Source organism: Paroedura picta, chromosome 3 (genome assembly GCF_049243985.1).
Source record: "Paroedura picta isolate Pp20150507F chromosome 3, Ppicta_v3.0, whole genome shotgun sequence".
Classification (NCBI taxonomy): Eukaryota; Metazoa; Chordata; class Lepidosauria; order Squamata; family Gekkonidae; genus Paroedura; species Paroedura picta.
In genome coordinates, this window is record NC_135371.1 from 163,272,979 (window position 1) to 163,286,770 (window position 13,792).

Sequence of the window (13,792 nt, forward strand, 5' to 3'; positions counted from 1 at the left end):
CCATAATTGGCCATTTTGGGAGGGGGTAGGTGGGTTGACATAACCATATAAGGTCATATCACCCAATAAATAGTTAACAAATTTTAAACATATATAAAAAATTAATTCTCCCTCCTGGTTTAGGAAGCCTGTTCTAACAGCATAGAATAGCTACACTGTCTCTGAATGCTAACATCTTTGTCAGCACATTATGAAGAATTGGTTTTTATACCCCACTTTTCACTACCAGAAAGTCTCAAAGTGGCTTACAATCGCCATCCATTCTTCTCTACGCAACAGGTATTTGGGGCTGTGAGGGAGGTAGGGCTGAGAGACTTGACAGGACTGCTATGTGAGAACAGCACTATCATGAATGTGACTCACCCAGGGTCACCCAGCTGGCTGCATGTGGAGGAACAGGAAATGAAGCCTGGCTCTCCAGATTAGAAGCTATCACTCTTAATTAACCACTACACCAAGCTGGCTTTCTTATCTGCCCTAAGAAAACATGAGGACTAGAAATTTCATTCAGTGTTTGTTATTGGATTCTCAGAGTTCTAATAAGAGCTTGCAGACTTCTTTAGATTGCTTTGTGGCCTCAGGATATCCATAAGATGTGTGTTGTGCCACTGAAAAGTCTATTAGTTAGAGACAATCGGTTCATACATTTGGGTATTTAGTCCAGAGTACACAAAGTGCTTTTGACACTATTTATGGGCATGCAAATTTTTACCGTTCCCTCTGCCAAAGCAGAGATGACGTTGCCAAGGGCCGATAAGGACTTGTTGATGTTCTTGGCCTCATCCAGCACAGCACCTTCGGCTCCTGTCTTGCTGACCTGCCAGGAGGAAGAAGATCTCAAGTATTATGGTGTGGTGATGCATGTTGCCTGATGCAACATGGGCCAAACCATGAAAGAAGAGACAAAGTTTCTCTAAGTGACAGAGAGCAAACAGACATAAATAGTCAGAAGATTAAAACAAGCAGCGACACTCAAGTTTTCAAATGAAAACCAGCTGCCTTTCAAAAAAAAAATCAGGACTGCAGTCAAATCCCAAAGAATGCCAAGAAAACTGAGGGTCAGGGAGCACCAACTCATCCACATACACACCCACCCACCCATATCACACCCACAAAATGGATCATGAAATCACAATAATAATGTCAAGGTTTGACTGCTCACAGGAATTCAGCCACTTCCACCTGACGGTCCTCTGCGGTCAGCAGCAAGAACTCCAAGCAGAACACCGACCAATCAAAGTGCAGACCCCTAGTATTTAGTTCAGGCCTGGCCAATCCAGAGGCTTCATACTGCTGGCCAATCACAAGGGCTAATGCAGCACAGACCTATTCTCTTCTGAGCCAAAAGAGGGCGCTGATATGTGAACATATCCAGTCCATAATGACTCACTAGGATAGACCCCTTGTGGGGTTGTCTGATCAGTAGTTTAAGTGGATGGTGTGTAGATTTCAGATATTGGGCAGTTGTTTATTTATTTATGAGAGGCAAAAGAACTTTGACTGCCACCATCCCAGTCTGGAGACACCATCTATCCACTCCCTTCAACCCCCTATAGCAGGGGTAGTCAAACTGTGGCCCTCCAGATGGCCACGGACTACAATTCCCATGAGCCCCTGCCAGCGTTCGCTGGCAGGGGCTCATGGGAATTGTAGTCCGTGGCCATCTGGAGGGCCACAGTTTGACTACCCCTGCCCTAAAGGATCCAGCACCTTCTCGCTGCCAGCCAGGTCCACCAGATAAAGCTTCCCGCTCAGTTTTTGTTCGGTCTCCATGTTTTCCTGCTTGATATTGATGAGGAAGATGCTATGACTGCGGGAGCTGTGCTCGTTCATGTCTGCAGGGGTGAAAAAGAGAGAGAGAGACAAAGAGGGAATGAAACCTGCTCTCCAAATGAAAAATCTAAGGCAGAGATCCCATGAACTAAAAATAATTCTTTTTGTTGTCTTCAGCTTCGCCATTGGGGCTTAACTAGAGACAAAATGGAAGGTCCATGAATGGGTCTCCAGCATGTTGTTTTTTTTTTGGGAGCTGGGAGGGGGAGAAAACAGGTTCAGTCTCAGTTTGCCTGCATAGAGTTGAAAGTTGTGTTGTAGAGGTATCATTTCTCAATGGTGTACCCCCTTTTTTCACTGTGGTTTTCTGCTCAACTAAAGGCTCAATCCACCACAAAACCTTGAAGAAGAAAAAAGCTTCACGTGAGATGAAGGGGGACTGAGAATGTTCACCACAGGCAATGAAGACACCATTACACAACCATCACGTCTCTGGAAAAAAATTATTTTTGTGTCTGGGATTTGGCCTCAACAGAAAGGTGGTAAAACAGTGCTTTGACTGTATCATTTCAGACAGCAGGGGTGAGGTTGAATGACTGAGGCAAAAATCACTACATATTTAAAAACAACAACACCAGGATGTAAGGGAGATGTCTGTACTAGAATCCATCCCTTGACATTTTAAAAAATTAAATAGGGTTTTTCTAATATGCAGGAGCAATTTTACCTAATGTCTTAAGTGGTACAACCCTGGAAGTGGTAGTACCCTTACAACCTCGTCCACGGTTGGAAGAGCAGGCCCACTGACCACTCAAGGTTGTGACTTCTGAATGGTCAACGGCAAGAGGGTACAACAGCAAATGTTGCCTCTGGGAGGCTGCCATAGAATCATAGAATCATAGAATCATAGAATCATAGAATTGGAAGGGGCCATACAGGCCATCTAGTCCAACCCCCTGCTCAACACAGGATCATCCCAAAGCATCCTAAAGCATCCGTGGTCCATGACAGGCAACTTCTTGGTCTTCTGGAGACCCACGTTGTACATCTCCCCATAAAGTACCGAGTTGACTCACAGAAGCCAAAACCGACCTTCCCACAGCACTGCTGTTGCTCAAAGAATTGCCTGGCCATCTCATTGGCCTTACCTTAAGTTCCACAGCCTTTTCCCATCACCACTATGTGCAGTTGAATACTATGGCTATATGATGGGTTTCTGACTCTGATGCCACTCACTTCCCTTCCCTTATCAGGCACCATTTCCCCTCACTTTTTAATGGAGAAATTATGTTCACTTCCTAAATGTTTCCATTTCCCACCCTTGAGCATTTGGGAACTGGAGCAGAAAAGACATGTGCACACCTCAGATATTTTTAAAAGATTCAGCAATCATTCCTTCTTCCCAATAATTATAGTTATATGAGGGAGGATAAGAGGTTCTCTAACAGAGAATTCACAGTGTTATCACTAAACAACAATTCCCAGAATCCTTAGGAGAGAAACTATGGACATGAAGTGTTTATAAAAGCATTGTGTGGTATAGAAACCCACAAATGACTCTTCAAGGATTAAGCACATTAAACAACATCCATTAGCAGCGTCCAAAGGTATTACTTCTGCATTTAACTCTGGAAAGCTACGGGCCCAGAATGAATTATGTGGGGCTCCTATTTCATACACTTAAATTAACTGAACCTGACTGGAAATGGGGGCCATTTTAAACTCTTCAACATGCAATGCTTCAGTTCTGAACTCTTCACTTTGAAAGTTCATTCTCTTAGGAGAGAGCCTTGCAGGCCTCAATCCACACAATCTTGGCCTTCTTTAAGTGCAAAACCAATAATCTTTCTATGAGGGAAGGGTTGTGATGCCAGGGCACAGTACGTGCTTTGTCTGAAGAAGGCTCCAAGATCGATCCCTAACATGTCCAGTTAAAGGATCAAAATGAGCAAAAGTTGAAAAATACTTTTTTTGCCAGAGACCCAGGAAACCACTGCCTGTCAAGATAAACCATGCTTAACTAGACAGACAGGTAGGTAGGCACTTTCATGTACCTTCATTTACCTCCACCCTTGAGTTTAAAACAAACCTGCCCAACTTGTGACCTCCCAAGCCAACCATATCTAAAAGAGCAGCTTACCAGGGCCCGGGGTGGGCCCTAGTACATGACCATGTTAGAGGTGGTGGGTCACAAATTATGCAAATCTAATCCAAAAGACCCCTCCCACACCACAGACTTTTTTGCCCAGTTTGCCCACTCTTAGGACTCACTGGTGACAGCCACGTGACGGTTGGATTTTCCCTCATCAATGACATCCAGGATTTCCTCAGGGCTGGACACAAAACGTTCAGTGCAGCCCTGCAGGTGAAGGAAAAGTATGGTTAGCAACTTTCCAGGTGGAGCCTAGAGTTCTCCCAGTCCTCTCCAGGCTACATGGATCAGTTCTCCTGAGGGAAATGCAGGCCTCAGATGGTAGACTCCATGGTATACCATAGAGTTCAAGAGAAAGGGATGTCTTAGAGTGACATCACAACCCTACTGAGTTTCCTCCCCAACGCTGCCCCCTCTGTAGAGATCACACCAAATCTCCAGGGATTTCCCAAGCCTGTACTGGCAACCCTAAAAGCCTATTGTTTGAAATGGCAGTGATCTTGTCTTCCCCCTAGAATCACAGAATCATAGAATAATAGAGTTGGAAGGGACCTCATGGGTCATCTAGTCCAACCCCCTGCACTATGCAGGACACTCACATCCCAATCGCTCATCTACTGTGACCTGCCACCCCCTTGAACCTTCACGGAATCAGCCTCTCCGTCAGATGGCTATCCAGCCTCTGTTTTAAAATTTCCAAAGATGGAGAACCCACCACCTCCCGAGGAAGCCTGTTCCTGATATTTACCCCACCACCACCTCACCACGCTCTACTTCCCCCTGCTTTCCCCCCACATCCCTGGAGGTTAACCAAGGCTCTTCGTAGGTAGGGTAGGTATTAGTGAACAGCTTTTTCCCTACCCCACTGTAAACTCCAGTTATTCCTCAGGAATATCTGACTCTGGTCATTGTGAGGCATAAGCAACAAACATGGAGTGGTTTGCCATTTGGATATATTTAGAAGAGGGCCATTGGGGCTGTCCATGAATCTTGCCTTCTCCCCCTACCTCAGCCTGAATATCTGAGGTAAAACTTTTCTCGAAAGGTGTCACTCAGGGGTAGTCAAACTGCGGCTCTCCAGATGTCCATGGACTACAATTCCCAGGAGCCCTTGCCAGCATTCGCCAGCGAATGCTGGCAAGGGCTCCTGGGAATTGTAGTCCATGGACATCTGGAGGGCCCCAGTTTGACTACCCCTGGTTTCACTGGTGTTCTCTCTCCCATTTTTGTCAGGGAGTTTGAATCCTTGCTCTCCACTCTCTCAGGCATCTCACCTTGACAAATGGTACACGGTTCTTGTCCTCATGAACTGAGAGATTGGTCTTGGTCACTGTGGGTGAGGAGAGAAGAGAGTTTGTAATTCTAAAAATTACCTGCTGCCTCCCTAAAGAACCTCCTTGAGGCGTCAAAGCAAAACACGACGAAACTATAAAACAGTTTCAAATCATTAAAATTAAGTGTGTGTGTGTGTAATATGCTACCAAGTCGCTTCCAACTTGAGGCAACTCTGTGAAATAAGGACCTCCAAAACATTCTATCATAATTAATAGTCTTACTTGGGTCTTGCAAACTAGAGACTGTGACTTCCTTTATTCCTTCTCCTGCTGGGTCTTTCTCTTTTCCTATTGCCTACAACTTTTCCTAGTATTATGGTCGTTTCCCATAAGTCTTATTTTATCATAACATGACCAAACTATCACAGCCTGCTGATTAGAAACTTGGCTTTAAAAGCCAGAGCACAAAGACAGCATAAAATATTTAACATCCTAAAATGATCATCATAAAACACTCCTCAGGCTAGAAACAGACAGTAAAAAACAATTTTAAAAAGATCAACCCCCTGTGGTAAAAGCCGGGGTAAGAAATAAATATTTTGGCAGGGTGCCTAACAGAAAGCAGGGTAGGTTTACCTAATAGAAACCAGGTGAGCGTCAAGGGGATAGTCATTCCACATGGCTGAGACCGCCAAGAAAACCCCGGCTTTGGTCATCACACACCTCAGCTGTCCCGGAAGGGTCACAGAGAAGAGCTGTTTTTTCATACCCCATTTTTTCCTACCTGAAGGAATCCCAAAGTGGCTTACAAGCACCTTTCCCTTCCTCTCCCCACAACAGGCATCCTGTGAGGTAGGTGTGACTGAAAGAGCTCTAACGTAACTGCTCTGTGAGAACAGTCAGAGAACTGTGGCTAGCCCAAGGTCACCCAACTGGCTCCATGTGGAGGAGGGGTAGGAAATAAACCCAGTTCTCCAGATTACAGCCCGCTGCTCTTAACCACTACACCAGGCTAGTTCTCAGATTTGCAGAGAGCAGAGCTTGTGAGAAGAGTCCAAAAAGTCATTCAACCCACAGAGGTACAATTCACTTTGGACCCTTCCATTTCCGGAATCATTCCAAGGACATGGATTCTCATCAACTCCTTCCTTTTAATTCCTGGCCTCCAATGCCCTGGTGCATAACTCTACATATAACCCTCTCAAGGATCACTCACCATCTAGCAGATCTCGGATTTTGTCCAAGTAGATTTCAAAGTAGGAAACCTGGGGGGAAAACAATCAAGTGAATAAAGTAGACACTAGAAATTTGGAACTAGGAATCCTTGTGGTGCCTTAACCCTTGTGGGCTCTCACCAGTCCAGAAATCAAAGTGTTTCAAGAGGACATATCAGCACATGATGCTGCCTTATACACAATCAACCCTTTGGGTCCCTTGGGATCAGTATTGTCTGCAGTTTGCCAAGGTCTCAGGAAGACGTCTTTCACATCACCTACTGCCTGATCCATTTAACTAGAAATGCTGGAGATTGGACCAGGGACCTTCAGAATCCCAAGCTCAACCATTGAGCCACTGTTCCTCCCCAAATATATTATTGAGGGGCACCTTGGCCCTCTGAGTGTGGACTAAATTTGAGTCCTGCAGGACCTTCAAGAGAACCAACAAACTTTTCCAGGGTATAAACTTTCATCAGTCAAATCTCACTTCATCAGATACTAAGTAACTCCCACAAGCTTATACCTTGGGGGGAAATGTTGGTCTTTAAAACACAACTGGATTCAAATTTCACTCTGCTGCTGAAGACCAACACAGCTATTATCTGAAACAATTTCATAGGTGAGGACTCTGACTCTCTTGTACAGCACTCAACACTTTTATGGCATTATACCCATTTTTTACAGTTGTACGACAAACGCCGCACCCTTCCTAGACAGAATAATCCTGTGTCAAGGCGTCAAAGCCTCAGCCCTGTTGAGAAATTTCCTTCTCCCATGATACAGATCAGGAAGAGGAATTGTTTCTCTTGTTGACTTTTGCTGCAGAGGCCTTGAGCCAGGACACTAAAACCCAAACACTCATGGGCCTGGGAAGTCAGGTGACTTCAGAGAGCCAATCGCATACCACCTCCTGCAATAAAGTTTCCAGATGTGCTTTGCTTAAGTGTGGGTAGCTTGCTGCTAAGACAAAATACCAGGCTCTTCTTCTGTGCTGGATGGCTGCCCAGCCACCTGAGATACTTGTCAGCCTTGGAACCCGACCATCTGATACCCCCATTGCAATGCCCCTTCACAACTATTTCCTTTGGACATCCTCTCTGTCACACCAACACTTGAAAAGTCTACTCATTTGTCTCCAGCACCTGCCACCATCCTGGCTAATATGCCTCCCCACCAGTTCCACACATTCCTCACCTTAATGTGGAATTCCAGGTTCTCATCCATGGAGTAGATATGGTTGAAGATATCCTGGGCAATGCGTGGGATGATACCCATGAGCTGAGGGTCATGCAGCTTGCCCTGGAAGAAGAGAAATGGCTGCCAGGATCATAACAAAAGCCCCTTCCAGCTTTCCTCAAGCAAAGCTTAGTAGCTGCCTTCCACTGGATCAGAATCGGGTCCAGCAAGGTCAGTATTGCCTACTCAGAGTGGCAGTGGCTCTTCATGGTCTCAGGCTGAGGTCTTTCATGCCTCCTACTGCCTGGTCCTTTTAACTGGAGATGCCTGGGACTGAACCTGGGACCTTCTGCCTGCAAAGCAGAAGCTCTTCCACTGACACACAGACACTGTCTTTGGGAGGGAAATCCCGTCTCCAGGAATAACCACCAGACTAGTGTTTTTCAGCGGTGGTAGCACAACCTTACCTCCATGGTGTGAGTCTTTCCCGAGGAAGTCTGCCCATAGGCAAAAATGGTGCCGTTGTACCCAGCCAGCACATCTGGAAGGCAAAAGGCAGGTGTTTAATTCATTGTCGCATCACATGTTTGGCCTACCACCCCTTTCCTTCCTATGCGATCCAATCTCATTGTCCACCTCATTCATTCATTCATTCATTCATTCATTCATTCATTCATTCATTCATTCATTGCCAATAACGAGACTAACCTTTGACAATCTGCATGGCACAGGCATGGTAAACTTGTTCCTGAGTGGTGTTGGGTGGAAAGACACGGTCAAAGACATATGGCTTGCCCTGGAGTGGGGAGGAATGGATGTAACAAATGGGACAAAGTTAGCAAGTAGCACCAGAAGATCTGAGGGGATACAGCAAAGACCTGTGTGGGATGAGACATTCCTTCTTCTCCCATTGGCCCTCAAGTCTTCCACTCTTGTTCTTGGATTCAGCTCTCCTAGGCAACCCAGAATTGTAGCAGAGGTCTTGCATGGTAGAGCGAGTGTCAAAGTGTTGGACTAGGGCAGTTTTTTTCAACCTTTTGACTGTGGAGGAGCCCCTGAATTTTTTTCTCAGACTTCGATGACCCCTGTAAGTGATGTCAGCAGGTCATCCCTTGCCATGCCTCCAGAAGTGACATCACTATCCACACCTTTAGACCTACTTTTGCTCCCTCCCCCTGCCTTTACTACTATTATGGGGGCTTCGCCTCTCGTAGGCTGCAAAGAAGAGAAGGAGCTGTGAAAACAGCATGGACCCCGCATACCACCCCACTTCAGAACTCCCGGGGAGCCCCCAGGGGTCCACAGACCCCTGGTTGGGAATCTCTGGACTAGGGTTTGGGAGAGACATGACTGAATGCCTACTCTGTTTAAAATATATGTGTGCACACTTAATAATGACCTCTGAGGAGGACCTATAAAGGTCGAAACACGTTAGGTCTTTGGATGTCTGCATATATGTAACTAATATAGGTCTAACCTATAGGAATCAGTGCCACTCCCAGCTGGTGTTGTCGCTTTTACTATTTTTTTATTCATTTATTTATTTATCACATTTTTATGCCCCCACTCCCAGCACTGCTGGCTGGTGGCAGTTCACAATCAATAAAACACCACATAAAACATCAATAACACTATAAAACATCATAAAACACACTACAAAACCTGAGTGCTACAGCTACAATCACAGCTACAAAAATCACAAGATGGCGGTAAAACCCAATTCCGCATCCTGACGACTTAGTGCTGTGGCATTATGAGGTCTGTAAATAAAATGCAAATAATATACGTATGGGCCTGTGGGAGGAGCTGTGGTCCAGAGACACAATGCCTATTCTGTATGCAAAGGGTCACTGATACCTCCCATTAAAAGCATCTGAAGTCGCAGGGAAAAACCTGCCCCAGTGCAAGACAGTGGAGAGCTACTACAAATCAGATCAGAACAGACCAGGGGTCCCCAAAGGGTGCCCATGAGAGCCCTGGGGCCCAGTGACAACTTTCCTAGAATCCACCAAATGATTTTAGAAACTGGGGCTTTTACTCAGCAAAACCACTGGAGATTTGATTGGCTTCGTGATGAAGATAAGTGGTGGCAGCCATTTTGTGGCTGCCTCTGTCCCTTCCAGCTGCCATTGTTTAGCGGCCATTTTGTGGGTGTATCCATTACGCTTTTTTAGAATTCCAAGGCTGCCTGCAGGCTGAAAAAGGCTGAGAACTGGAATAGATGATGCCAAGCTAGGTGCTCTCTGGTTAGTTTCTGTGAGGCACTGCTTGGCCTAGTCAGAGGTAGGGATGCCAGGTCCGGGTTGGGGAACACCTGGAGACTTTTGGAGTGGAGCCGGGAGTGGGTGGGATTTTGGGCAGGGAGGGACCTCACAGAGCATGATGCTATGGAGTCCACCTTCCAAAGCATCCATTTCTTCCAGGGGAACTGATCTTTGCGATTTGGAGATGAGCTGTAAAACCGGGGGACCCCCAGGTCCCACCTGGGGACCACCCCCCCTAGTCAGGGGGAAAGATTGATAACCGATCTTTTCCACTCCGTAGATCAGGGGTAGTCAACCTGTGGTCCTCCAGATGTTCATGGACTACAATTCCCATGAGCCCCTGCCAGCAAATCCTGGCAGGGGCTCATGGGAATTGTAGTCCATGGACATCTGGATGACCACGGGTTGACTACCCCTGCCCTAGATCACAATTTCTCCAGATGTTGGGAGGTCAAATGATGGACTGATCTCACATGAAAATGTGAATCCTGGCCTTGAAAGACTATCAGAGGAGAATTCTGTGCATCCCTTCTGCAGAGCAACCCGATCAACCTGTTGCACATAGACACGGAGATGAGAAAAATGTGAATTAAAAAAAAAAACAGGGCAAGGCAAGCAGAAATCAGGCAGTTCCAAATGGAGCATAAGCACCGTGAATTCACACTGTGCCAAAGCAATCAGCATTGTTCACTGGCTTTAAGTTAACATCATGACAATAGATGCAGCCACCACAGAGAGAGCAGGAAGAAAAACATCTTTGTGTGCTGCATTCACATGAAAAATACTATCCACAATTAGGAATTATATAACCCTTTGGAACAGGGATAGTCAAACTGCGGCCCTCCAGATGTCCATGGACTGCAATTCCCAGGCGCCCCTGCCAGCATTCGCTGGCAGGGGCTCCTGGGAATTGTAGTCCATGGACATCTGGAGGCCGCAGTTTGACTACCCCTGCTTTGGAATGTCCAAGGACCTTCCACATACATTATCTCAACGATCCTTCCAGAACCCCAGAGAATATTTCGCTAAAAGATTTCTCTCTCACACTCTCCAAAAGGATGCCTGTCATGGGTCAGCAACAGTGAGGGCTCCTTAGAGGAGGAGGGACCTTGTGTAGCGAGCCCACAACAGACAGAAGACAAGACTGCATGGAAATGAGGTGCAGTCATTCCCAGACTTGCAATCAAGAGCTAGTTCAGAATAATCTCTACCCCCCCCCCAACTATAATTCAGCAGGCAAAGTCAGTCAGCTGGCCAGCCCTCTGGGGTCACCTGCACCTTTGGGTTGCTGTTGAAGAAGGCTAAGAACTGATTTACAGGCTAGACAGCAAAGTGCATGTCTTCTGGCTTGCCACCAGCTGCCTATTGATAGTGAGGATGAGTCTTTGCAGGACGTTCCTGACAAGCTGGGCTTCCAGCTATAATCTCTCCCAAGAGACACTTCTGGGACACAACACATCCAGAACCGCCAACACTGCTTTGATGGACTTCTGGACACCTGACCTCAGACTGAATGACACAGCTTTGATTACTTTCCGGAAACCTGACCTTAGACAGAATGAGACTGGATTTCTGAAACCTCCTCTGGCCGTGTTATCTTTGGAAAGCAGAGAGAAATGCTGTAACCAGACACTGGATGCCGGCAAGCCCAAAGTGGCTAAAAAGGTAACAACAAAGAGTATAGTTCAAAATGAGCCTTCTCCACTTTCTAGAACATGAAGCAGGGAAACCATGTTCAAAGGAACCACAGGTAGTTCTAGAACCACTGAGGGAACATCCCTTATATCCTCTGGTCAATATCAAGCCATTTCAAAGCACTTCAATTTTTAAAAAAAGACATCTTGCAGATGCGCTATTTTTATTTCAATGCTGCTGTTCAGCCCTGTTGATCCATAGCAATGTTTTTAAGCCCACTATTTGCTGTATTTTTTAAATGACATCTGTCAGTCACACTATTGCACTCCTGCCTTTATGGGACTGAAGCATAAGCACAGACCTGCGCACTGTCTTGCTGCACCAGTATAATTTTAAAAAATAAATAAATCTCGAAATGCTTAGCTTTGTGGGTAGAGGAATGAAAATGAATCTCAGAACACAGTCCATTTGTTTAGGGTCGGGAGCAAAATTGCAGGAAGGCTGAAATGCAATTTTAAACCCACTTTCCTGCACAGCTGTTGATCGATTTAGAAACCTGATCTGAGCAGGTTTGCAAAAGCCATTCTGTTTTTCAAAGATGCACAACAGAGAGAGAGAGGGGGGGGGGAGGGGATCAAAAGCACTTTAAATGCCACATGCAAATTCAGTCTGAAGTGGCTTTCAAGCTCCTCCTTAGCTCTGATTGCTGCAGAGGTCATAGAACATCGAGGGAAGAACTGCAAGCATATAACAGTCTGGTCTTACTCGATGTAAGCCAACAGAGAAAACGAGTGCTTTTAAGGCTGTGTCAAAAGACCCTGATAGATAGATATGGGGATCTTTTGGATTATTCATTGTTTTTATTAACATGATTTTAATGCTGCTTATGCCCTGTGTTTTATTGGCTGGGTTTTTAATGATGCGTTAATATTGATGACGTTTTCATTATTAGATCTTGCTTTATTCTGAGAGCCTTCTTCAGCAGGTCTGTGAAGAGGCGACATATACATTTTCTAACGAAAGAAATGAAACAGAGTTTGAGGATCATGAATTCCGATATGGTGAGTTCACGGCAGGGGCGAGGTTTATTTATTTATTTATTTGTTAGATTTATATCCCGCCACTCCCACAAGGGCTCGTGGCGGCTAACAAGATAAAACCCCAATACATTAAAAAAACCAATAAAATAAAATAAATAACAATTTCGATCAAACTAGCCAATCAACTAAAAGTCATCCATTCATTCAGTGGCCAAAACCCCATACTAATCATTATTAAAAAAACCTCAGGATTTCCTGTTTCCCAGCCCAGACCCTTAGATAACAAGCTATGCTATCTCTTGGGAAAGGCAAAAAGCATTAGATGCTTCCGTAAAAGGGTTTCAGGAGTTCACGCTTTACTTTGATACTACATGCACTCTCTTTATGAAGAGAGTATCTCTTTGATACTACATGCACTCTACTCTTCAGAAGTCGGTTCGGTCTCTGCAAAATCTTGCAAAGATACCCCTGAGCTCTCTGCTAGCTGTCATTCACTGCCTTCCATAGTTCTTATAATTGATTGGGTCTTTGATGATTTTCAGAACCTGCAGTTCTTGGCAAACAAGTTAGAAAGGAGCCAAAGACTAGTGAAGCTTGGGCAGACTGCAGATTACATGTGAAGAAACCTGCATGCAAAAAAAGAGATTGCGTTCCTGTTTGCTGCTGTGAATGAGGAGCTGTCCAAGTGCTGGAATTATTTGACGTAGATTTTGTGGCAAACCCCACGAGCCCCGAGGCTCTTCACTGCATCTGCAGCTTCGACTGCTGTAGTTCTGGAAGGGCAAGGAGCTGACCCAAATGTATCCTGTGTCTTGCTCAGGATCCAGCACAGCAGTTACACGAGCAACCTTTAGCCCTCCCTTGCCTGGCAGCACGAAACGAGAGTGCAAGCATCTTCTGTGGTAGGGAAGGAAAAAAGCATGGATCTTGCCTGCACTGATATTATCCTGACCTGTGAAAAAGTGCTAAAGCAAGGAAAGCGCTATTTGGCACCTATCAGTGTGATGCCCCAGAGGCTGAGCAATCCTGGGTGATGACCATAACGGTCAGGGGGGTTCAAAAGATGTAGGCTGTCCTTCAGGTATGTTGACCCACAACCACATAGGGCAGCCTTTTTCAACCTTTAGACCGGTGTTCCCCAACCACTGGGCCGCGGCCCGGTACTGGGCCGTGGCGGGGGGGAGGGAGGGGCGGGCGCCGGCAGGGGGAGGGAGAGGAGGTGCGGGTGCCGGCGTGCATCTCCCTCCCCCTGCAACGCGGT

At 45.9% G+C, this 13,792-nt stretch overlaps 1 protein-coding gene across 7 annotated transcripts in view; it reads right to left on the minus strand.

Annotated features, from left to right (window-relative positions):
• Positions 1–13,792, minus strand: part of KIF5A (kinesin family member 5A) — a 77,570-nt gene that overhangs the window by 41,425 nt on the left and 22,353 nt on the right. For all 7 annotated transcript variants that reach the window (XM_077329182.1, XM_077329184.1, XM_077329183.1 and 4 more), the window contains exons 2-9: positions 8,301–8,388; positions 8,060–8,133; positions 7,611–7,715; positions 6,416–6,464; positions 5,200–5,255; positions 4,045–4,132; positions 1,711–1,835; positions 713–817 (exon numbers count right to left, since the gene is read on the minus strand). In XM_077329182.1, the coding sequence (XP_077185297.1) occupies positions 713–817; positions 1,711–1,835; positions 4,045–4,132; positions 5,200–5,255; positions 6,416–6,464; positions 7,611–7,715; positions 8,060–8,133; positions 8,301–8,388 (690 nt within the window). The remainder of the gene's footprint in view (positions 1–712; positions 818–1,710; positions 1,836–4,044; positions 4,133–5,199; positions 5,256–6,415; positions 6,465–7,610; positions 7,716–8,059; positions 8,134–8,300; positions 8,389–13,792) is intronic.